Raw genomic sequence first — 24,437 nt, 5'->3', positions numbered from 1 at the left:
GCCTGCCCCTGGGCCCACCCGGCATCAGCGGCCTCACTCAGAGATGGTCTCCAGCCCCGTGCACGGTGGCCCGGCCTCCCTCTCCTCCTGGGCACTCGGGGCTGGGGGCTCCCTCCTGGGACAGGCCCAGGCCGTCTGCCGACGTCACAGGCCGGGAGAGGAGAGGAGAGAGACAGAGAAACCGCCTCTGAGCTGCCAGCGGAGGGGATGCGCGGGTCGGGCGCTGGGTTCCTCGCTTTCCGTGAACGACTGTGCCCTGCAGGCCCACCGCCCGCCCACAGGGGACAGGCCTGCGGGCTCCGGGAAGGCCGCCGAGGGGAGCCCGCCCGCAGCAGAGGCCAACGAGCTGCTGGGACTCCACATCCACTTCACCGGCCACACCCGGCGCCGGGCCCCACAGAGCCCGGGGCACGAGAACTCGAGCGGCCTGGTGAAGGAGCACGGCCCCATCTCCGCAGAAACCAACGTCCAGGCAGCGACAGCAGCACCCGCAGTCTCAGAGCAGAGAGTGACAAGGGAAATGGAAAACTCTGAAGGCAACCATGACAGCACCAGGGCAGAGGAAAGTCTCAGGCGCGCCGCGCTGTGATGGGGGAAGGCGAGAGGACTCAGTCAGCCCGAGGACAGAGAGGACCCTCCTGAACGGGAGGCAGAGCACCCGGTTTGTAAGACAGTTCGCAACAGGCCGGCATGATCCTTGGGACACACGTGTCGGCAGTCGGGAGGGGAGACACAGTGACCCGGGGTGCGGGGCGAGGCGGGTCCCAGCCGGTGAGGCTGTGGAGTCACGGCTCGGGCTCAGCCACGGACCCAGAGAGGAGACCAGCCCTGCAGACCGCAGCACCCCCCACCTCGGGCGGGGGCCCACGTCCTCCCCATGGAGTGTGGGGACCCAGCGTGGGGACACCGAGCAGGAGGGGCACACGCCGTCCCCACCGAGGGGCCCGGGGACATGTCCCCACCGAGGACAGGAGCACACGCCGTCCCCACCGAGGACAGGAGCACACGCCGTCCCCACCGAGGGGCCCGGGGACATGTCCCCACCGAGGACAGGAGCACACGCCGTCCCCACCGAGGACAGGACACACGCCGTCCCCACCGAGGGGCCCGGGGACATGTCCCCACCGAGGACAGGAGCACACGCCGTCCCCACCGAGGACAGGACACACGCCGTCCCCACCGAGGACAGGACACACGCCGTCCCCACCGAGGGGCCCGGGGACATGTCCCCACCGAGGACAGGAGCACACGCCGTCCCCACCGAGGACAGGACACACGCCGTCCCCACCGAGGGGCCCGGGGACATGTCCCCACCGAGGACAGGAGCACACGCCGTCCCCACCGAGGACAGGACACACGCCGTCCCCACCGAGGGGCCCGGGGACATGTCCCCACCGAGGACGGGACACACGCCGTCCCCACCGAGGGGCCCGGGGACTTGCCCCCACTGAGCATAGGGCCACACAGGCCAGGGCGGAGAGCCAGCCGAGGGCGGGTCTGGGGCGGGAGTGGCCCGTGAGTCCCTGGGCTCGTCCTCAGCACCAAGGGGGCCATGTGGGAAGTGATGGGGGTGGTCCCCCTTCGCCCAGAGGAGTGCTTATCAAACACTGGATTTAAGTAAGGTCCAAAGTCTTCAGAGCACGTATCCCAAACATCCAGATTCCTATTATGAGGAAAATCTCAAACAAAATGGGAAAAGGCATCAAGAGACACTAACACAGGAAGAGGCTGGTGTCAGGATTACCTTTCCAGGATTCTAAAGCAGTGATCTTTAACTGAGCAACTACAAGAAGCAGAAAATCTCAGTAAGCAGAAGACCACCAAAGGGAATGTTAGAACTAAAGACATAGGAACTGAAAACGCAATGAACAGACTCAGAATGAAAAGAACAAAGAAGGAAACCAGTGAACCTGAAGCCAAGAACGATGAAACGACCCAGCTTGAGCCACAAAGAGAAAAGAGACTGAGATAGAGAACATGCGTCTCAGGAGCCTCTGGGGCTGAAACAGAAGCTTGACTCCCAAGTCCCAGGAGAACAGAAAGTGGGTGGGGTAGAGAAAAAATAGCTGAGAAACCGCCAAATGTGGCAGCAAGATAAACCCACAGGTTCAGAGTGAAGCCCAGACGGGCAAACCTCAGAGAAATCCACACCGACCTCTGGGAACTGGAAGACAGAGAAAAGGTCCTAAAAGCCAGAGTGAAAAGCTGTTATCACCCACGGGAGGAAACCAGTGCGATCACAGAGTGGACGCTTTGCTGCAGGGGACACACTGCCCATCGGGGGGCTGGGGGGCACACCTGGAAGACGGCTGAAGCGGCAGCCACACCGCCGGGTGCGGGCGGGGCTGCGGGGAGACGGTCTCCCCGCCCTGCCAGTGGGACTGGAAGACCAGTGGGCAGTTCCTCAACCAGACACACCCCGTGATTCGACCGGTCCACTGCCCTCCTGGGCATTCATCCCTGAGAGGACGATCAGGTGGGCCGGAAACTGCCCATGGCTGCTCACGCCAGCTTTATCTGCAGGAGGCACGATCAACCACCAGGTCCCTCAGGAAACACGGGGAACCCGCACGGTGGGGCAGTGACGACTCAGCGGCGAAGAGGAATGAACCACCGCGCCACGCAGTCTGGACACACGATGCTGCGCCTGCAGGGCTGCAACGAGGCAGGACGGCAGGGCTGCAACGAGGCAGGACGGCAGGCCTGACTCAGCGCACTCGTCCAGGGGCGCCCTGGACTCCTGGTTGGAGGCAGCTCCCTTCCTTGGAAAGAGGCAGACAGGGCTTCGCATCCTGACTGTGCGCATGGCCACTGCGGCCGGCCCACCGGGACGACGGAGGTACCCAGAGACCACAGCTCTGCCGAGAGACCCCCATCCTGTGGTTCTCACTCCTGGCCCCTTTCTCACAGCTTCCAGACCGTGGGGTCTATGCTGAAGCCTGGCGACCCTACACTGGGATGGGCCGCTGGAAGCACTGCTTTCCCGACATCGCTCCACCTTCAGGGAACTGGCCGTGGCTCTGGGTGCTCTGGCTGCAGGAATCTGCGAGCCGCCCCGGACTCTCAAATTGACCACATGCCTGGTGCAGCCACTTTGGCGAGACCCAGGTCCTAATCGGTCAGTTACAGTGAGAAACAAAGAACTCTGCTTCCTATTTCACAACACCGGAGCACTTCACATCGTCCTCCTGGTTTGTTCTGAACTTGGCTCCGCTCAAGTCAAACATTGATAAGCAGACGGCTTCTCATAGGTCAGGCTTCCAGCCTCTGCCTCCGGCCGGGCCAATGCAGGGCCAGCCATGGGGCCGGCAGGGTGCACGGAGCCGGGACCAGGCACATGCTAGCGGCTTCCCTCCTAGACACGCTCTGCCAGGAGACGGAGGCTGTCGGCCGTGACCCCTCCTGCAGAGGGGACACCCAGACCCAGCGCGGTCCCAGCCACGAGACTCGGCTGCCCAGCAGGGCGCCCCTCCCTGCCCGGAATGTCTGCTTTTTGCTCGCAAGGTTTTGGTTCTGCCCAACGTTCAGGAGGACGTGACGCCCACAGTGTTCTGGGTCCATGGGCGCTACCACGTGCGCCCGGGCGGAAACGCAGGTGAGGACACACGTTCCCGGGGCTCTCTCCGCGGGAAGGACGCACCTCCTGCGTCTGCAGCTGTGAACCGCCTCCTCAGACAGCACACACATCAGAACTTGTAAGATGCGCGTTAAAGGCAACAACCCCAAAGCAGCCCTTACACTAGAAGCAGATATCAGGCCAGTGAGAGGGCGAGGGTGCCGTAACCCAGAGACCACCCCCCGCTGCTCAGCCCATCCCTGTGAGGAGGCCGGGGTCACCGGGAGGAGGAGGAGGAGGCTGGGGTCACCAAGGGGAGGAGGAGGAGGCTGGGGATCACCGAGGGGAGGAGGAGGAGGAGGCCAGGGTCACCGAGGGGAGGAGCAGAAGGAGGCGGGGGTCACCGAGGGGAGGAGGAGGAGGAGGCGGGGGTCACCGGGAGGAGGAGGAGGAGGAGGCTGGGGTCACCGAGGGGAGGAGGAGGAGGCCGGGGTCACCGAGGGGAGGAGGAGGAGGCCAGGGTCACCGAGGGGAGGAAGAGGAGGAGGCCGGGGTCACCGAGGGGAGGAGGAGGAGGCCGGGGTCACTCAGAGGAGGAGGAGGAGGAGGCGGGATCACCAAGGGGAGGAGGAGGAGGCCAGGGTCACTCAGAGGAGGAGGAGATGGGGGTCACCGAGGGGAGGAGGAGGAGGCCAGGGTCACCGAGGGGAGGAGGAGGAGGCCGGGGTCACCGAGGGGAGGAGGAGGAGGCCAGGGTCACCGAGGGGAGGAAGAGGAGGAGGCCGGGGTCACCGAGGGGAGGAGGAAGAGGCCGGGGTCACTCAGAGGAGGAGGAGGAGGAGGCGGGATCACCAAGGGGAGGAGGAGGAGGCCAGGGTCACTCAGAGGAGGAGGAGATGGGGGTCACCGAGGGGAGGAGGAGGAGGCCGGGGTCACCGAGGGGAGGAGGAGGAGGCCGGGGTCACTCAGAGGAGGAGGAGGCCGGGGTCACCGAGGGGAGGAGGAGGAGGCCGGGGTCACTCAGAGGAGGAGGAGGAGGAGGCGGGATCACCGAGGGGAGGAGGAGGAGGCCGGGGTCACCGAGGGGAGGAGGAGGAGGCCGGGGTCACTCAGAGGAGGAGGAGGCGGGATCACCGAGGGAAAGAGGAGGAGGCCGGGGTCACCGAGGGGAGGAGGAGGAGGCCGGGGTCACTCAGAGGAGGAGGAGGAGGAGGCGGGATCACCGAGGGGAGGAGGAGGAGGCCGGGGTCACCGAGGGGAGGAGGAGGAGGCCGGGGTCACTCGGAGGAGGAGGAGGCCAGGGTCACTCAGAGGAGGAGGAGGAGGAGGCCGGGGTCACCGAGGGGAGGAGGAGGAGGCCGGGGTCACTGAGATCCCATCGGTGTCGCGTGAGCCCTCAGAGCGCCGTGGCTCTCGGGACCTCCCTATTGGGAAGCTGACCTCCTGTGCTCCCCGAGCTTGAGGGGCCTCTCCTAGGAGCCCCTAACCGGCCCTGCTCTCTGCCTGCACGCCGCGGTGCTGAACTCATTATGTGCTGCTGCTGCTAAGTTGCTTCAGTCGTGTCCGACGCTGTACGACCCCATAGACGGCAGCCCACCAGGCTCCACCATCCCTGGGATTCTCCAGGCAAGAACACTGGAGTGGGTTGCCATCTCCTTCTCCAGTGTATGAAAGTGAAAAGTGAAAGTGAAGTCACTCAGTCGTGTCCGACTCTTAGCGACCCCATGGACTGTAGCCTACCAGGCTCCTCCGTCCATGGGATTTTCCAGGCAAGAGTACTAGAGTGGGGTGCCATTGCCTTCTCCATAACTCATTATGTAAAACGACGCTTTTCACTACTTAGAACTCACGCAGTTAACGGTCACGAACACTTGTGAACTCGCTCTGTTGACTACTAAAAACAGAAATCACTAAGAGATGAAAAGGGCAGGAACAGAACTTTCTGAAGTTACGAATGTCCTTGAGTAGAACTCCCTGGGCCAGGCTGCCTGCCCGATTACGGATCTGGAGATGAGGTCCGCTGGCCGCCGGGGGCCCGGGAGCCCGGGAGGAGGTCTGTCCCTCGGAGGTCCGGACCTTCATCCCTTTTCTTACTGTGGGGTTACAGTGAAATCTTGTTTGTAGTTCTGCAGAATTCACAGAGCTGTGAGCACAATTTAAAAATAAATGTCATCTCCTGCCAACTGGAAATAAACAGACGAGGGCAACAATCCAGGCCAGCCCCCAGCACGCCCGTTCTGCCCTGCTCTGTGTCAATAAATCTCACCGTGGGTGTCGGAGCAGTGTTTAGTCATAAATGGATTTGAACGCACTCAGGAGCATAAACAGAACCAAACATCACCTGTCCCAGAGAGGGGCACGTCGGTGAGGCGAGAGGACAGAAAACCCAGCTGTGAAGGGAGAAGCCGGGTAGCCGGCACACTTAAACCCAGTGCAGACAGGACCACCTTCAAGATGACGAGAAGGAGCCCAGAACTCACAGAGCGGCGGTCTGGTTGACAGCGGTCAGTATTCCTTCCCAAGGACGTATGAGCGGAACAGGCGGGTCTCATCCCCGAGAGCAAACGACCAGACGGACGCTGGCCTGTCCCGTCCATGGCGGGCGAGGCTGTGTGCACTGGTGGGCCGGGTGGGCTGAGAAGCCCCCGCAAAAGCCAGCCCCTGCCACAGAGGGCAGCCCGTCCTGGGTCCGGGTGACTCGGCTCTTCACAGCGAGCAGACCCGGCTCCCAGCACCCCTCACGGCTCCGTCTGACGCAGGCGCAGTCATCAGCGAGCACCCAGCGCTGGGGGACTAAGTGGGCACCGCGGCCCGCAGGACCGCACACGAGACGCCGACCCCGTGTGCGGACCCGCTTCCCACCCTCCTGGCCTGTCTCACGCGCGAGGGGGATGCGCATCGAAAGCACCAACGAGCCACCTCAAACATCCAGGAACCGGGCGCCTGGCTTTGGCCCCGCCGGAGAATTCCCGAGGCCCCATCGCTGCCGCCCCCCCTTGGCACACGGTCCCCCGGCTCCAGTCCTGCCTCCCGACCTCCCTCCTGAAGCCCTCAGGTTCCTGCCCTGAATGCCCCGAAGACAATCTCTTCATGGCGTCACCCAGGAGGCACTGCGACTCACTTCCTCTGCCTTTGAGCTGCTGGCGTATTTGTTACAACACCCTGGCCTCCTGACTGATACAGCGCACCCACCAGCCCCCGAGCAGCCTCGCCTCTGCTTTCACCGGAGCTGCCCGGTGCAGAGGGGTGGGAACTCACTGCCCGCGCGGAATTTACACTGGACTCACATAAACTCTGTCTTAGGCATGACATCCCGGGGAAACAGCCTGTTTTAGTAGAAACAGCGGTGCTGACCAAGGGTCAGGAGACGTGGAGTCCGGTCCTGGCATGGCCCCCTGTACCCGATGCGCCGGTCAGGCCTGAGGTGCCCTGATCAGCGCTCTCCAGGCCCTTCTGAGCCAGGGGACGCTCCAGCCACCCCGAGGGCGAGGGCTGTGGCCACGCAGCAGCGGCCATCGGTCTTGTCCCGACGCGCACACGCCCCGCCACCTCCAGGAGGAGCGACACGGAACAGGGCCAGTGAGGGCACCTGCAATGACAGAGGGCATTCGACGACGCGGGGAGACTCCACGTGGGGAGAGGGGAGGCTCTGAGTTCAGTTTCCGTCAAAAGCAGCCTCGGCAGTGCAGGCCATCCAGGTCAGGCTCCTCCCGCCGCGGGGCAGCTCCAAGGCCACCACCAGGCATCCGGAGGCAGGAGAAACACGGACCACCAGACGTTTCGTTACGGGGGTCACACGGGGGTCGGCACGGAACGCCGGTGCCCTGCCCCTGATCCAAATGCTAGTCAAAATCCCCCACGGACGTGCTGTCCCGTGAAGCCGGCGTGGGGGTCCTGGGAGGAAACGCCCCTTAACCCAGAACCTTCGCGGAGGCGGCCGTGACCTCACCCGCGCCGCTCCTCTGCGGTCACCCCTGGAGCCCCGGGGCGGCTCTGACCTCCCGACTCCTCCGAGGACGAAACAAAGGACTGGACAGATCTGACAATAAAACGGCATTAAAAAACCCTGCTGCTGAGTCAGCCTGCCACCACGCAGCTCACTTTATCTCCTGGGCCTGCCGGCCCTCACCCCCTGCTGTCCCATCCCCACCCGCAGGCGAGCGGCTGGCATCGCGGGGCGGCAGGCACTGCTCGGGTGCTCAGGACGACGTTGGGCCCGGCAATCTGAACTCTGAAGCGGAAAATTAGTTCCCTTTTCCCAAAGCGGAATCCTGAAACATTACTCCCCTGCACGAGGTCTTGCAGGCCACCGAGGGCCACCACGAAAGCAACAGCTGTTGCGGGCGTGACAGACGTGGGTGAGGCCTGCGTGGTTCCTGGGGCCACTGGGTGCCGAGCGCCCGCTGACAGGGATGGCCCCGCATGGGCCCCAAGGACAGCAGTGGTCTCTCCGAGGAGACGGGCCTGTGAGCTGAGCAACGTGGCGGACGCGATGGAGGGGAGTAGGGAGCGCGAGGGACCTGGCGCAGGGCCCCCCCCCCCCCCGAGCGGGAAGCACCCTGCAGGGCGGAGGTGGGGGCTCCCCGGGCGGGGGCTGCCCGTGAGCCGACAGCGAGGATGATGCAGCCTGCTGACACGGCCGCCTGGTGCCCGCCCGGCACCTGCGGGTCGCCAGCCTCTGCCCCGGGAGCGGCACCTCACTGCCACCTTCACCCCCACGCCCCCAAGGACGGGGCCGCAGGGGGCCTCGGGGCCCACGCCCAGCTGCTGAGGCTTCACCAGGTGTCCAGGATAAAAGCCCTCCCAGCCACACAGAAGCAGAAGCTGACTGCACTTGGAGCGAAGCACCGTGTCTCTAGACTCGGCTTTGCTACACTTTCACGGCCTCCTTCCCGTCTGTCACATGAAATTCCGTACTAACCCGAGAGGATCACTTTTGATAATCTGAGGTCAACTGAGATTTTTAACCCTTCCAACCCTTTCCGAAGGAGTGCTCTCTCTCTGCGGACTGTGGGCCACTGATAAGACAGAAGCTGGAGCCCAGGAGGGAGGCGGCGTCTGTCTGCAAAGCAGCGGGGCTGTTTAGAGACCCCGAGCCAGCCCGGAGAGAACCCACACCTAGAAGAGGCCTCAGGCCTGTCCCAGGGCACGCCCCTGACGCCCCGGGAGGGGAGGAGAGCCCACCTGCATCTACGTGGCGGGTCCGGCTCTCCCCCGGGCGTGACTGAGGACTGGGAGGAGCCCCGAGCGCGGTGCTGGTGGCCCCAGTGCGCCCACGCGCGGAGCAGGAGGGCCAGAGGGACTGCCCTCCCTGCAGACCGCCAGGCCCCGCAGGCGGCTCCAGCACCCCCGGCCTGCGCCAGCCGGGGCCACATCTCCGCTCAGACATTAGCGGGCGGCTCCAGCACCCCGGCCCGCGCCAGCCGGGGCCACATCTCCGCTCAGACATTAGCGGGCGGCTCCAGCACCCCGGCCCGCGCCAGCCGGGGCCACATCTCCGCTCAGATGTTAGCACCGTGGAGGAGAAACGACCCGTCTGGGGAAACTGGGTCATACAACAGGCTAAAGACACTGAGAAACTGCGCTGGGAGAAGCCTGTGTTCAGCACTGTGGGATAAACTAACCCGGTTTAATTGTTATGTAAATTACAGCCTCAAACCCATTAGTTTATCCCGCATGGCCTCAGAGCCCTTTTCTCTGAAATAAAGACGGAGCCAGACGCCCTTCAGGGGTCCGTACCCACCCTCCCGACAGGGCCAGCCCCGCTGGGTCTCCAGGGGCCCCGTCCTCTCCTCTGCTGTCTGGGCAGCACCTGCCTCCCCTCCGCCCCTCTGCCCGGGGACACCACCCTGCTGTCTGCATCTGGGCCACGCAGCATCTCGGCAACGTGGGGACAAAGGCAGGGGACCCTCAGGTTTTATTTTTCATTTTTACAGAGAAAATGCAATGGAGTTCAGTTAAGGTATAAACCAGCTAAGTTACTTACATTTTTCATGACCTCTTGTGTTATTTATTCAGTTTCAGTAAAATTATTTATAGACAGACCCTGCAAAAAGTACTCAGGACAGCGGGTCATCTCTGTGGGAGGCCGGTGCTCCGGATCAACCTTGACCTCGTGGTCAGACAGGACTTGCAGGCATTTACAGCTGGGGCAACGGCCCCTCCCCCAAATGCTTCCAACACCCCACCCAGCGATAAGTCCCTGACCAGGCGCATCTCGAGCTCTTCCCTGGCTCACGTTTCCCCATGATGAAAACCACCTAGGAAGATGAGAATGCCGCCGCGTTTTGGTTACCATGGCCTTATCAGATCTGGTCGCTAGGAACTGGGGCCCCTGGGGATGGGGGAGGGGGGAGGCCCGTCCCCGACTCGGCCCAGCCTCAGGGAACCGGGTCGGAGGTCAGACTCTGCGGGGACCCTCCCTTCTGTTTAGAGACCAACTCAGGGCCCTAACCTACTCAGCCACAGACATTAACATAAAAAAGGTGCTTTAGAGCCCCTGGCTAGACGGGTTCCAATTCCCCAGCAGCAGTGAAATTGCAAATACGCAGTTTCAGCAGAGTCCCTGCTCCAGAGTTTTGCTTTTTTTTAAAAAGGAAACAAGGCAGAAGGGAAGCACTCTGAGCGCCGCCGCAGCAGTCGCCCCCGCGGAGGGCAGCTCTCCGGGGCTCTTCTCCTCACATTTCTGCGTCTTCCCAAGTTTGTACGAGCACGGGTTATGTACGTAACACCAAAAAGTTTGAAATAGTAAAGGCTGCATAGATGTGTGACATCAAGCTCATGTGTACTTTTTTTTGGGGGGGGGTCTTTCTTTTAAAAACTGACTCTTCCAGAAAAGAAATGACACTGAAGAATTTTGACTTTTAAGAAAACCAGATAATGCAGGCTGAGAAAGCAAACTCTCCAATAAGCTTGAGAATTCAAGACTTTCAACTCCTCTGCTCTGGTGAGGATTACCTACCATGTTAGTCATGGAGCCCTCTGGAAAAAAGCCTCTGGACAGACGAGTTCTCCAGAGAGACCCTCATTGGCGCCTTTAGAAAAGTGACAGGCTTTAAAAAATCTCACCCATTTTAAAAAACAGTTGTCATGTTAAAAACACGGCAGACTTCTTTGGCTGCTTAAATGACAGCAAAAAAAAATGAAATTACACTTCTGAAAATAATAAAGTGAGGGCTGAGAAACCGATGACCACAAGGAGCTGTGGGGCTCCCCTGGCGGCTCAGACGGTAAAAAACCCGCCCGCAGGGCGGGAGACCTTGGTTCGATTCCTGGGTCGGGAAGATCCCCTGGAGAAGGGACAGGCTACCCACTCCAGGATTCTTGGGCTTCCCTGTGGCTCAGACGGTAAAGAATCTGCCTGCAGTGCGGGAGACCCCAGTTCGATTCCTGGGTCGGGAAGATCCCCTGGAGAAGGGAAAGGCTGCCCGCTCTAGTACTGTGGCCTGGAGAATTCCATGGACTGTATAGTCCATGGGGTTGCAAAGAGCTGGACATGACTGAGCGACTTTCATTTCACTTCATTTCACTTCACAAGGAGCTGTAACAGGGAGACCGGTGGATCTGCCCAGAAAAGGTAGACGCACACGTGGGCACCGAGTCCCCAAGGCGCCGGCTCAGTCCCTACAGGTCAGAGGCCCACTGGGAGGGGAGAAACCTGTTGTTGTCCTTTAGTCGCTCGGTAGTGTCCCCACAGACTGAAGTCCACCAGGTTCCTAGAAACTTGAAGAACTGACTGCCCCCAAATACGGGCTGAGCGGATGGTGCCCAGGGACACAGGACAGCTCGGAAGACGCCCGCAGGGGCTGGGGGCAGGGGAGGACAGGGCCCGCCCGGGTCAGCCTGCCGCTGGGCAGGCAGGGCGGCCGTCTGTCCCAGGACTATTCCAAGGGTGGTTCCCGAGTCCCGAGGCCCTCCCCACCCTGCTCTCCTCCAGGGTGCGCTGAGGGTCAGTGGGCCGGCGGGGGAAAGGCCCAGACACACCCCACAAACCGCAGCAGGATCACTTCCATGCACGGACCTCACCCTCAGGACCTTCCAGGTTAGTGGGGCGGCAACAGACACACATATCACACGGGCAACGCAGTTACAAACTCCAGGAAAACCCAGGGAAACGCACAGCACATGGTGCTGGCCTATGTGGCCCCATGGCAGTGCCACTGGGCGACTGCGGGCATGCCAGGTAGGGGACCAGTGGGAGGGATGGGTGCGCCGTCAGCACTCGCGTGACGCAGGCGGGGGCCATGGAGCCGGCCGTCGGAGGGGACGAGTCCCACTTTGGGAAGATGAGGAACTCTGCAGGCGGAGGGGGTGCGAGCTGCAGACAGCGTGAATGTGCTGATGCCCCAAGGTGACGCTCAGAGATGCTGCAGGTGGCCTGCCCGGGGTCACCTGGACTCGTCACCGTTGGAGAGCGTGGCAGAGGGCTCAGCAGCTGACGTGGCAGAGGAGCGGCCAGTCAGATGGGAATTTGAAGGCCTCAGGCCCGAGAGGCCGGTGGGGTGCGGGCAGGGGACGCGGGGTGACCTTCCAGGTTCTGTCCACATCCAGCACGGAGAGGCCCCCTGGATCCAGCTGTGAGCTCAGGTATGGCAGCTGAGGGTGAGCCCAGGGCCCTTGGACGGGACGAAGGGTGGGCAGGGATGCTGGGCTGAGGCCTGGGAGCGCGCGGGTGCAGGGGGCTGAGCGCTGGAGCAGACGGGACGGGGGAGGAAAGCGGGAGGGGAGGCTGCGGGGCCGGGATGGGCAGTGGTCAGGCCTTGGGGCTGTGAAGACACGGTTGACAGTCTTGCCCACGAGGCACTCCTCCTGCAGCCATGGAAACACACCGAAGTAAGACCCCACTCGTGTAAATCACTTCCCCACACACACACACAGCTTGCACAAACATCACTCGGAGACGGCTCTGGGTCAGGAAGGTATGACAAAGGACTAGAGTCAAACTCCTAAGGGTCTCCGGAACTCAGGGGACCCCAAAGTCACCTGCGACCTGTCATTTCTCTTGGAAAAAAAAAAAAGACAGGACATGAACGAGGACACATTACACTGTCCTCTGCACTTTCCTGTATTTCTTAAAATGCCTTCAATAACACACGAGTTACTTCATCAGTTCTGGGCTTCCACCTCCAAGGCACAGCTTTTCCTTTGCAAAGTGCCCTGCGCCCCCGTTTGTGGTGGACAAACACCCTGGTGATGGTTGGGGCACATACGAGGCTGGCGTGAGATTAGAGCCCCTGCCTGCCTGCCTCTCGGGGTCCTGCCCGGCGTGAGCCAGTCACTGTCGCTGCCCCTGCCGGGGGGCCCGGCTAAGCCAACTCCCATCACTAAGAGTGAATCAAAACATTGTTACTAGAAGGGGAAATTGTGGCTGGATTCAAAATTACTGTTTTATTCCAGTACTGAATCTCAGAGATTACTAATCACAAGAAGAAAACCAGCAACTGTTTGGTGAAGGATCCCCACAGCACAAAATCCAAGTGGTCACACGACCCCCTCGAGAAGGCCCACGTGTGTGTGCAACACCCAGAAAGGGCACGCGGCCCCTCCCAGCGTTCCAGCCAGAGACGCTGCACCAGAACCCTATCAGGACGTCGTCAAATCAGACGGGCCGACTGGAAATTGAGTCCCCCCGACACAGCGACTCCTATTTTCTTTTAAGAGCGTCAAGGTCAGTGGAGACGGGGCCCTGGGCGCAGCCTCTAGCCTGGACCTGGCCGGGCTGGCGATGGAAACCAGGAAGGGGGCCGCCGGAAAACAGGTTCTGTGACGCTGCCCGGCCTCAGGCCCAGATCCGGCGATGGACACACTCTGACTCTGCGGAAGTACACACTCCAGAGCGAAGGAAAAGGGTCCCCTTCTCCTACCTGTGAGCTCTGACCTTTAGAAAACAATCAGCGAGAAAAGTCCCCATCACATTACCCATCCCCCAGAGAAGTCTATAAACGCCCGGGATTAAACGTGACAAGGGGCATGGGGCTCCTAGAGAAGAGGCCGAGGCAGCTGCTGGCTGTGATGCCAGCGACCACGCAGTCTGGACCCCGCAGCCCCGGCAGGTCGACACAGGGGCGTGGCCGAGCGCCAAGAAAACGTGACCAACAGGAGCCTGGGGAAGGGGCCCGGGCCCAGGCCCATCAAAGGGCCCCGCACGACCCCTCGCAGGCCAGGGGCAGGCTGAGCTGATGAGGGGGTGGGGACGAGGGCACGAGACACTGGACAGCGCCCGTCTGGGTCCTGGCCTGGCCACTCAAACAGTTTTCTGACCACTCGCTGATCAGAAACAACTGTTTTGGATTTCCTGTGAGTAAGATCTTGTAATGGACCCCATCCAGCCACCTGCAGGCCACACGAGATCAGGTACACAGATACGCTCCGCAGACACTGAGTGTCCCAGGGGCCACACGTGTGAGTGCCACCCTCAAGGAACCTCCAGGTCCCGGAGAGGGACACATGGACCAGAGGGACGAGGACCAGCGTTCACTCAATATGTGACCAACCCGGGAAGGCCTGCCGGCTCAACGCACGGGCCCCTCACAGCCACACAGACCAGAGCTACTCGGGTCCAAGCGGGTGTCCACTCCGACTCCGGACAGGCACTCACCTGCTCAGCAAGGGGGGAAGAGTCTGCAAGGACAGAAACCCAAACACGAGCCTCAAGGAGCTGGACTCGCAGGGGATCTGTCCGTAATCAACGCACCGTGAACCCAGGGCTATGAAGGGCCAGGGAGAGGATTTTCTCTGTTAATTTCCCGCAAAGTTGCACATTTGCCTTCGTCTTTAACACTCATAGGAGTCGTGTCTCGGATCCCCTGACTTTCTTCCTCTGACTTCAAGAACTGAGGCAACGAAGGGAAACACAGACGCCGTCCATCTGGACTTAGCTTTGGTCCAGGGCGGCAGACACGGAAGGGTGCTCATCTCTGCGGAAGGACCCCTCGCCCCACATGCGACCTGACCCCACGGTCTGGATCAGGCCTTCCCACCCCCACACCTCAAGGCACACAACTGAAGCAAGCCTTGGAGGCCAGTACAGTAAACTGAGGGGCAGCCACCCCCTGAGGCCTGGGCACCCACAGACCTGCCTCCTCCCCAAGGCCGCCCAGGACGGATGTGAGAGCTGGACCACAAAGAAGGCTGTGCACCAGAGAACTGATGCTTTTGAACTGTGGTGCTGGAGAAGACTCTTGAGAGTCCCTTGGACTGCAAGGAGATCCAACCAGTCCATCCTAAAGGAAATCAGTCCTGAATATTCACTGGAAGGACTGATGCTGAAGCTGAAACTCCAATAGTCTGGCCATCTGATGCAAAGAACTGACTCACTGGGAAAGACCCTGATGCTGAGAAAGACTGAAGGCAGGAGAAGAAGGGGACGACAAAGGATGAGATGGTTGGATGGCATCACCAACTCAATGGACATGAGTTTGAGCAAGCTCTGGGAGATAGTGAAGGACAGGAAGCCTGGTGTACAGTAGTCCATGGGGTCACAGGGAGTTGGACACGACTTACCAACTGAATGACAACAAAAACTGAACAGCAAAATAAAAACTAAAATTCAGGGGGCTTCCCCGGCAGTTCAGTGGTTGGGGCCCCCTGAGTCCACTACAGGGGCCCCGGGTTCCACTCCTGGTTGGGAAACTAAGATCCCACATGCCACACAATACAGCCAAAAAAACAAAAGTAAAAATCAGCTCTCTGGTCACACGAGCCACATTTTAAGTGTCAACAGCCATGCAGGACCCAGACAGTCCTGCTGGGCACTTCTTTAGGGGCAGGGTGTTCCAGACACCAGGAGATCTCCGCCCGGCCACCTGGGGATGGGCCTGGAAGCTGCTCACAGCGCCAGGCCAGGGAGAGACAGAACCACCGAGAGGCTCCGCTCACGGCGCCCCGCCGGGGAGAGACCGGACCGCAGAGAGGCTCCGCTCAAGGCGCCCCGCCGGGGAGAGACCGGACCGCAGAGAGGCTTCCCTCAAGGCGCCCCGCCGAGGAGAGACCGGATCGCAGAGAGGCTCCGCTCAAGGCGCCCCGCCGGGGAGAGACCGGACCGCCGAGAGGCTCCGCTCACCGCGCCCCGCCGGGGAGACCGCTGAGAAAGCCCGACGGTCAGTCGAGCCCCCCTGCGCGCTGGGCGCTGCAGGCGGCAGGCGCCCCGGTCCACACAGGGTCCAACCCAGCCGGGCACTCTGAGCGAAGGTGTTTTCCTCCTGCTGCGATGAGTCATTGTTCCCTGCGTGGGGCACGTAACTGCCGAGCAGACCAGACATTGCGTCCCCGCGGCGGGGGTGGGCGGTGGGGGCGCACAAGCTTCCACCCGGCCGCCCTCCTCTTCACGCGGACCCCGGGCTCCAGCCGGTCTGCTGCCGGGATCATCGGGCTCCATTCTAACATCCTTTCCATGTGAGCTCTGGAGAGTCACCAAGTTTACAGGTCACCTTTCACTGACCAACGCTCCAGCCGAGGCTTCCTGGTAACGCATGGGAGGCTCCTGAACCTCCTCTGTAAACTGCATCCAAACCAGACACGGGGGCGGTGGGGGGGGGGGGGTCGCGGGATTTCCGGGCAGGCTTTCCCGGACCCACGGCTCCCTGCAGCCACCCCCAACCCAGCGCCGCGGGTCCCCAGCCGATGGCACGCCCGCCTCATCAGGCCAGCACCTGGACCGGCCCCTCACCTAGACCACCTGTGACTCAGAGAAAGGCGATGATGGTGGGGGGCGGAGCCAGCACATCTGACGTCACAGCCGCTCATCCAGAAACAGAGCAAGACCGTTGGGCTTCTGTGACAACCCACAACAGGCAAAGCCTTTCCAGGACGGCCCGGGGCCCAGTCGTGCTTTACACGTGTGCTCAGAGAGGGTTCAGGAAGAATCCCAAGCAAGGAACAATGCCATAAAACCCCATGTTGTCCCTGACGTCCTAGTGGGCTGAGTCACTCCATGACTGCCAGCCTCCATCTTCCATTTCCCGGTGGGTCCACGGCCGCAGCTGGAGGGAGAAACAGGGGAGCCCCCCAGGGACCCCACAGCACCCCTCCTGGGGGCAGGAAAGGAACAGAAGTCAGTGGTGGGCTGGACAGCTCCACCTGGACTAATAAAGAACTGACTGTACAAACGAAAACACTAAAATTTAAGCCAAATCACAACACAAGGTGCTGAGAAAGGCTAACAACAAAACTGACTTTTTCTATTTCTACAAAATGCGTTCTCACTCAACTTTTAGAGCAAAATTAAACTCCATCAGAACGACTGATCCTTTCAAAGATTTCTATTTTCAAAGACGTGAGTTATTGGGTTCCAGTGGATCAAAAGTAACAATAGAACAAAAATAAAACATTTGTATAATAAGATATGTTGACATTACACCTGCATAATTCAATCAGTATTTTCCTCAGTGACCAAAGCATGAGGCTATAAAATCACCCATGGGTAAAAAGATTTTTTCAAAACACAAGAGAGGGCAACGGGTTTTAATGTTTGGGGGTTTTACCCAAAGTCCAGGGATAAGGTCTCAGATCACATCGTGCAGTTAAGGTTTAAGAAGCTGCTACCACCCAGTCCTGGAGAGGCGTGCGAGAGCCCCAGAACTTCCTGCGAGACCATAAACTCTGCTCCCTCTCCCAGGGAACTTAACTGAAACAACATATCACAACACGCTAAGCAGAGGCTGGCCAGGGCGAGTCAGCGGTCTTGCATCAATCAAGGCAGAGGTGAAGGACGTTTACCAAGAAATGAACACCCATCCTAGTTTCTTTTGTTGGGGGAGACAGAGCTATTTTCTCATAGAAAGTCATTTTTGAAATAGACCTCTTCTTGCCATTTTTTAATAGATTAATAAATATATAAACCTTATTTTCTCAGGGCACTTTCCAATCTGGGAAGTGGGACAGACACACCCCATATAAACGAGATCTCTCTGGGCTCCCCGGTAAACAAACAGTTAAACACGTCCTGGTGACTAAGGACTCGAGTTCCTCCCTAAGAGTTCCTCCCTAACGGAGTGGCTGCGAACAAACACCCGAACAAACACCCACACCTGAGCTGGCTCTTAGGGGACAGGAGCCGTGTGTCTGCCAGCCGCTCAGGAACTGACGCGGAGCCCTCAGGGCTAAGCGAAGCGAGCCCCCCACGGGCTCACCCCGCACCCAGGCAGAGCCCGTGAGGCCCCAGGTTGTAGACGTGGGTCGGTGGTCACTGAGCCAGCGCGAGGCTCGGTGCACACGGCCACGGTGCAGAGCCTCCCTCTCTGGGGCCATGAAACACGTGCACACAGGCAGACTACTGTCGCCTTTCTTTTTAGATCTACCGGCAACATTTTTACCAGAAAACTAGAAACTCCTGAGAAGCCACAGAAGCCACGAGAATGAACTACAAAATCTCGTAACAAGTCACAAATGCAAAGGCCTATTTTCCAGGAAATCAAAGTAAAAGCATTTTATATAACCCTCTCATTTTAATATGAAATGCTTTAAATGCAGGGTAATTATGGAAATGAGGCATTGCTGTAATTCGAGTTGTCATTAACTTAGCAAGTTTATCCCCTGACATTCGCAAGATGCAGAAACAGCACATAGTAAATTACTGTATCTACACATCAAATGCTTTCCTTTCATGCCAGCACATAATTGTGACAGAGCCATGTCTTTTTCAAAAGTACTATGAACACCACTAGAACTCTACTCAATACTCTTTCAGCACCTACAATTCCATTCCTTCATCAATGATGAAGACTTTCGTAAGTTTATTATAAATTCAACACATACTGCATAATAAAAACCATCCTTATCACAGATTGATTTTTTTAAGCACTATGGAAACTTTCTTACACAGGTGATGAGTCCAAAACAGCCAATGTGAATTCAATACTAGAACATAGATTCAATGCACGAGCTCTCACTTTGCTATTAATACATGCCTACAAACCTTTTTAAAGTAAGTTTTTAACAAGACAGAATCTTTGAACTAGCATATGTGATAACACAATAACCGCCAACCGATGGCTCAGCAGGTGAAGAGTCCACCTGCAGAAGACGCAGGAGATGTGGGCTTGATCCCTGGGTTGGGAAGATGCCCTGGAGGAGGGCACGGCAACGCGCTCCAGTATTCTTGCCTGGAGAATCCCATGGACAGAGGAGCCGGGTGGGCATGGTCCATGGGGTCACAAAGAGTCGGACGCGACTGATGTGACTGAGCACGCAGTAAGAAAAACACAACAAAGCTTTTACTTAAGAGAAAATGCCACATTTCCTATTTCGACTGCACCATCCCGATGCGACTAGCCTGAGTCCAAAGCTCCGTTGCTTCCACGGCACGCCAACCTCCCGAGTGTCATTCTGCGTGAGCACCGTGCCCGGAGCTTCCAGACATACGCCGCCTGGCCTGCTCCATCACCAGATGAGAGCACGCCTCCTTCAGGAGGCCTTTCGACGGCATCTCTTCCTCTCCGGTCCCCCGGCCCCCCGCCCCCAGTCCTCGGGGGTCAGGCCTGATGACCGTGTCCGTGGGGCTCTGTGGGCCCCCTGGCTCCACACACGGCCGCACGCGGCCCTGCTCCTTGCCCACCACTCTCCTCTCTGCCCGGAAACACAGCCAGCACCACCAAGTCTCACCTCTTCACCCCTGGGACCTGACGCCCTCCCTGCCCCAAAGGTGCCCCCGGCTCTGCACACAGGCCCGCTCCCGACCTGCCGCCCAGGATGGAGGGACCGCGTCGGGGGGGCCCCCGCGGCTCCCGGCAGGCTTGAGGGGGGGACAGGGAGGAGGGTGGGGAGGACAGGAGCCAGCTGCTCTCCCTGGGGATGCTAGGCCCTGAGGCCTTCCACCCACACCTGTGGTCCTCAGCAAGTCTAGGGCGTTTTCTCATTAACTTCAATATAATTTCAACCTAGTAACTGCCGTAAGATGGTTAGTAACGAATTCAATATTCTTCCAGTGACCAGCTGGAACAGCAATAAGCACGTATGTCCTGTATGTGATCACAGTGTGCAAGCCCAGTCGTGTCCGACTCTTTGCAACCCCATGGACTGCGGCCCTCCAGGCTCCTCTCTTCACGAGATTTTCCAGGCAAGAGTACTGGAGCAGGTTGCCACTTCCTTCTTCAGGGGACCTTTCCGATCCTGGGATCGAACCTGCGTCTCTCGTGTTTCCTGCATTGGCAGGCGGGTTCCTTACCACAGGCGCCAGCTGGGAAGCCTGTATGCTTTCATAGCACCTAAACAATTATTTATGTAGTAAAATGCTTTGGTGGTTACAATTAATTACTTTTTATCACAGGACGCCTGCAGAGGCCATGATCCGTAACATCTCCATTCACAACAAGCCTTTCGGAGGGTGGAATGCGTCAGCACGGCCGGGGACACGTGCTGGCGGCCACCATCAGCGACGGGAGGACAGGGGACAACAGGCTGAGGGACGAGGGCAGCGCCCATCAGAAGCCCGCCACAGGGGGCAGGCATGTGCCTGCTTCTTGCTCGGCCTCTGCTCTTGGGCAGGCTTGGCCAAAAAAAAAACAAACATCGGACCTGAGTCTGACCAAACCTCCAGGTACGACAACCGATTTACAGAACGCCAGGGGAGAGGACGCAGTCAGTGGACACCACGGGAATGCAATCTGGGAAGAGAGACCGTGGGAAAGTGTACGGGACAAATGACCCTGTTTCTTCATCAAGGACAAAAAAAGGGAGAGGGGGATGAGATGGAGCCTGCAGTTTGAAAGGGATGCGAGAGACCCACCAGCCAATCACAGCGTCTGGACCTGATTTGGTTCCTGATTTGAACAAACACGCTGTGAGAAAAGGAAAAAAAAAAAAAAATTCACGCGATGGGAAGGGAAATCCAAACAATCATTGGAAGTTTGATTAGAATAAGAGCTTGTTATTAATTTTTTACATGTGATAATGACACTGTGGTTAGGTTTTTGAAAAAAGGAATCTTTATCTTTTGTTGAAATATTTACAGACAGGGTGTTGGGACGCTTGTAACTTGTCGGGGGTGACAGGGAGCTGGGTGGGGAAGCGGATAAAACAAGCCTGGCAGCGGGCACGTGGGGCTCACTCCATTTCTACACTTGAAACTTCCTGTAATGTTTCAAAACTTTAAAAAAAAAAAAGAGCTACACTCATCACAGAAAACTTGGGACACACAGGAAAGTACAAAGAATCCCATCAATGTCACCACCCGCAGAAGCCACCACAAACGAAGTCTCGCTTCTACTGTGAAAACTCACACTCGAATGTCCACATGCTTACTTTATGAGACTTTTGGGAAAGAAGGTTGGAAAAAGGAGCAAGCACGAGGCCGAGTGGGGTCCCCCTCCTTTAGATCACAGGTTCCATCCAATTCAAACTCCAGATCTGCTGGCCTGACGACCTCCAGCCACACACACGAACCACGTCCACCCACAGGCCCAGGAAAGGTCCGCTGACCACCCGCCTCGGAAACCTGGAGTTTCGGGGACGCTTTTCTCCCCTGGAGGGAGCTGCAGACTCAGTCACTGATTTCTCATCGACAAACATGCCTGTAAACACTGCGCTTTTACACACTGACTGCTGGCTGGTCTGTCTCCATGTAACGCTGACAGGCGCCCGGCCCGGGCCCGGGGACCGGGGGCCGCTAGAGATCCGCACAGGAGGGGCCGTGGCGGGACTGACTGCGCTGCCCCCCTCCGCCCGTGCACACGGTCACCTAGCCGGTCGGCCCCCAGTGGTGTCACGAGCAGTTTTTCTTTTCCTGCCAGTAATTTCAAAAGTGCTTCATTTTAGTTTTGGAAAAACCTGCTCGTAGTCACAAAGGTGCGTGCCTTCTGGGTTTCCTCTCCACCTCGTGCGTCCCTGAGCGGGGGGCCGGAGGGAAGGGACGGCCCGGGGAGCTGTGCAGGGGTGTGTGGGGGGGTCGTGTGTGTGCGGGGCGGCACCCGGGGGTGCCTCGCAGGAAGGGGCGTGGTGGTGCTACCACACAAAGAAGAGGGCCAGGCCTCCCACTCTCTAGAAGTACGACGGAGGAAACGTCACCGCTTCGAGCGCTCATGGCCACACCGGGCACCGAGGCCTGAGAGGAAACGGACTTCGCGGCTGCTGTCCGTTGGAAGTCAGCAGCGACATTCCCATCGCGAGGTGACACCCAGTGTGACATCCAGCTTCCTTCCTCTGAGCTCAGTAAGGTTGCCTGATCACTTCTCCACGTGCTGAGCCAGAGCCCCCTGCCCCGATTCGAAAGAGCGGCTTTCAACAGCCCGTCCGCCCCGTGGATGCGACCACCGAGGCTGAGCCTCCTCAAATAAAAAGAACGTAAAACCACGCAGGCTGTCCACAGGCCTGGACGGTCTCAGAAACAGCTGCCCTCTCCCAGGAAGGCAGACTCGGACGTCCGCTTGGGGTCTCTCCGCCAGCACACCCGTCCTGTCCTGTGGATTCTCCATCACCCCAGGGCGGTGAATCTGAACACAGCCCGATGAGCGCCATGGGCAGGGCCCTGGCTGGAGAGGGGCAGCCATCCGGGCTGCTGGCTCCGAGGGCCAGGGAGGCAGCGTGATCGCCAGTCACGTTTCACAAACAATGGGCCTGGGACTCGCTTATTCAGTGCATGAACTGAGGACTCCTCCGGCTGAAATTTCTTCCCCTTGACTTAGAGAAAATACTAGTGCATTCACGATTCGGTGAGCTGAGCCTGGCCAGGGCTGCTCCCACCCGGTGGCTGGGCAGAGAGCTCTGAAAACAAGACTGCTGGGTGGACGCCCTTCCAGAACCTGAATTTATACAAAGAAGCCCTAGCAGACCGGGCCTCCAAGGGCCACAGGGCAGGGAGAGGAAAGGCGCTGTTTACCTGTCACTTTCTCACGAGGGGAGGGGCTGGCCCCAGCAAGCATTCAATGGCCTGGATGGGGAGTGTGTAGGTTGTGGAAAAGACAGAACAGAGGGACTGCAACCACTGGATAAGACACCTCTGTTATTACCCCCCACCACAACCCCCCAGGCCCTAAACACCACTAAGTCCTTGCTGATGTTGAAAGTTTCTCAGTACAATACTTAACAACCAAACGTGCTGGGATCTTAGAAAGGGTAGGAGGTTACAGAAACAGGCTTTGGGCCCTGGGACTCACCCCACCAAAAAATCCTGTGGACCCAGAGTGCTTATAAAAGCGAGAGTAATTAGTCAGAGACAACTCTGGAACACAAGCACGCTGCAGAAACATAACACTGGTGAGGAGTGACAAGCAACTACTACAGAGAAAAAGAAAGTGCCGAGCGCGGCATGACTACCTACACGGGGTTTCTCCTGATCCGCAGATGGGAGAAACCAAGGACCTCCCGGGTAGGGCGGCCAGGCAGGCTGGGAACCGGAAGGGCCAGTGAACACGAGGGTGTTGCTGAAGTCCCACAGGGCATCGGCCGCCGGTCCCCCAAGCGTGGCGGGTCCCCTTCTCCTTGCCCTCCCTCCCCGCTGAGACTTGCCCTTCTGCCCAGGAACCCCAACTGTGCTGTGGATGCCCCCAATCATGGGGACCCCTGACCTGCGTCCTCAGATACACGAGGAGAGGACACTTCCTGTCCCCACCCCAGCCCACTCTCCTGCTGTCCTCTCCGGGCCCAAGTTCAGACCAGGCCCCTACTGAAGGGGCCTGGCCCTTTCGGGGTCCCCCCACCCCCTGACCTCAGGGACCCCACAGACTCTCTGGCGCAACTCTTCCAGCCAGTCTGTTTGAGGGCAACCGCGGGTCCAGGCAAGGGGTGGTGACAGGGCGTCCCTGGTGGCCAGGTCGTGGGGGAGGGCAAGGGCGACCCTCCATGCCCTGGGCCCCGGCAGGGCAGGGATCAAGAGTGACCCCGTGTCCAGATCGGGAGGAAATGGGTAGACCTCAGGCTCTGCTGGGAGGAAGGGCAAGGGCGATCCTGAGGCCAGGCCTGGGATTGGGCGGGTGGGGGCTGCCCTCGGCCCAAGGCAGGCAGGGGTCAGGAGATGACTCCTGTCCAACGCCGGGCGGGGATGGGGGGCGGGAGGCGGCGACCCCAAGCCCATGCGGGGCAAGGGCAACCGTCAGGAGTCGGAAGGCCGTCCGCGGGGTGGGGGCCGCGGCACTCACTGCTTGGGCAGCTGCAGGGCTGGCGCGCCGCGCCGCTGGAAGGCCCCGTCCACGAAGACGCCGTTCTTGCCGAGGCAGCGCAGGTAGAAGTGCGGCTCCTGGAAGCTGAGCTGCAGGTGGCGCCGCGAGATGAAGCTGGACAGGCCCATGCTCAGGTCCACCGAGCCCTGCGACGAGTTGCGGCCGATGGTGACGCTGGGCTGCCGCATGAGGAACTCAAACTCGCGGCCCTCCAGGCGCGCCAGCGCGGGCCCAGGGCTCCGGCGCACCGAGGCGGCGGCCGCGGCCACCAGGGCCTCGCCCGCCGCGCCCCCCGCGCCCCCCGCGATCGCGATCGCGCCCGGCGGCGGCGGCGGGGGCGGCGGGGGCTGGGCGGGCGGCGGCGGCGACGGGGCGGCGGCCGGCGCGGCGGGCGGGAAGGCGGCGGCGCACAGCACCGGGCTACAGGGCGCCGAGCGCAGCGCCAGCAGGGCGCGGGCCCCGCCGTCCTCGCCGACCTCGGCCATGTTCGCGCAGCTCCGGGCGGCCTCCGGCGGCGGCGCGGCGCGCGGGGCGGGGCTCCGGGCGCGGCGGCCACGGGATCCCGGTCCGGAGCGCTCGGAGCGGAGCCGGCGGGCGCAGCGCGCGCGGGGCCGCCAGGGGGACGTGTCCGCGCGCCGCGCCCGCCCCGGGGTGGCGCCCTGGCCGCCGCCGCCGCGCCCGGTGGGGAGCCGCCTCCTCCCGCCCCGGGACGCGGGAGGGGAACCCCCCCCACTCCCCACACACACCCCCGAAGAAGCCGCACTGGAAAGTTTCGATCCTGGGTCACTCGC

At 60.0% G+C, this 24,437-nt stretch overlaps 1 protein-coding gene and 1 long non-coding RNA gene across 2 annotated transcripts in view; both read right to left on the bottom strand.

Moving 5' to 3' along the window:
* The window catches only part of FOXK1 (forkhead box K1), a 50,537-nt gene extending 26,392 nt beyond the window's left edge, over positions 1-24,145 (bottom strand). Inside the window, exon 1 of the mRNA XM_081552705.1 lies at positions 23,626-24,145. Within this exon, the coding sequence (XP_081408831.1) occupies positions 23,626-24,131 (506 nt within the window). The 5' untranslated portion in view covers positions 24,132-24,145. The remainder of the gene's footprint in view (positions 1-23,625) is intronic.
* On the bottom strand, positions 6,132-10,332 carry LOC145531111 (uncharacterized). Its single transcript, XR_014072196.1, has 2 exons — positions 9,050-10,332; positions 6,132-8,991 (listed from the first exon to the last, which is right to left on the bottom strand). It is a non-coding gene; the product is annotated as an uncharacterized LOC145531111 (long non-coding RNA).
* Positions 24,146-24,437: the final 292 nt, after the last annotated feature.

The sequence above is a fragment of the Giraffa tippelskirchi genome, chromosome 13 (genome assembly GCF_054371585.1).
Source record: "Giraffa tippelskirchi isolate mGirTip1 chromosome 13, T2T-mGirTip1v1.2.pri, whole genome shotgun sequence".
Classification (NCBI taxonomy): domain Eukaryota; kingdom Metazoa; phylum Chordata; class Mammalia; order Artiodactyla; family Giraffidae; genus Giraffa; species Giraffa tippelskirchi.
This window is presented reverse-complemented; position numbering and strand designations above follow the sequence as displayed.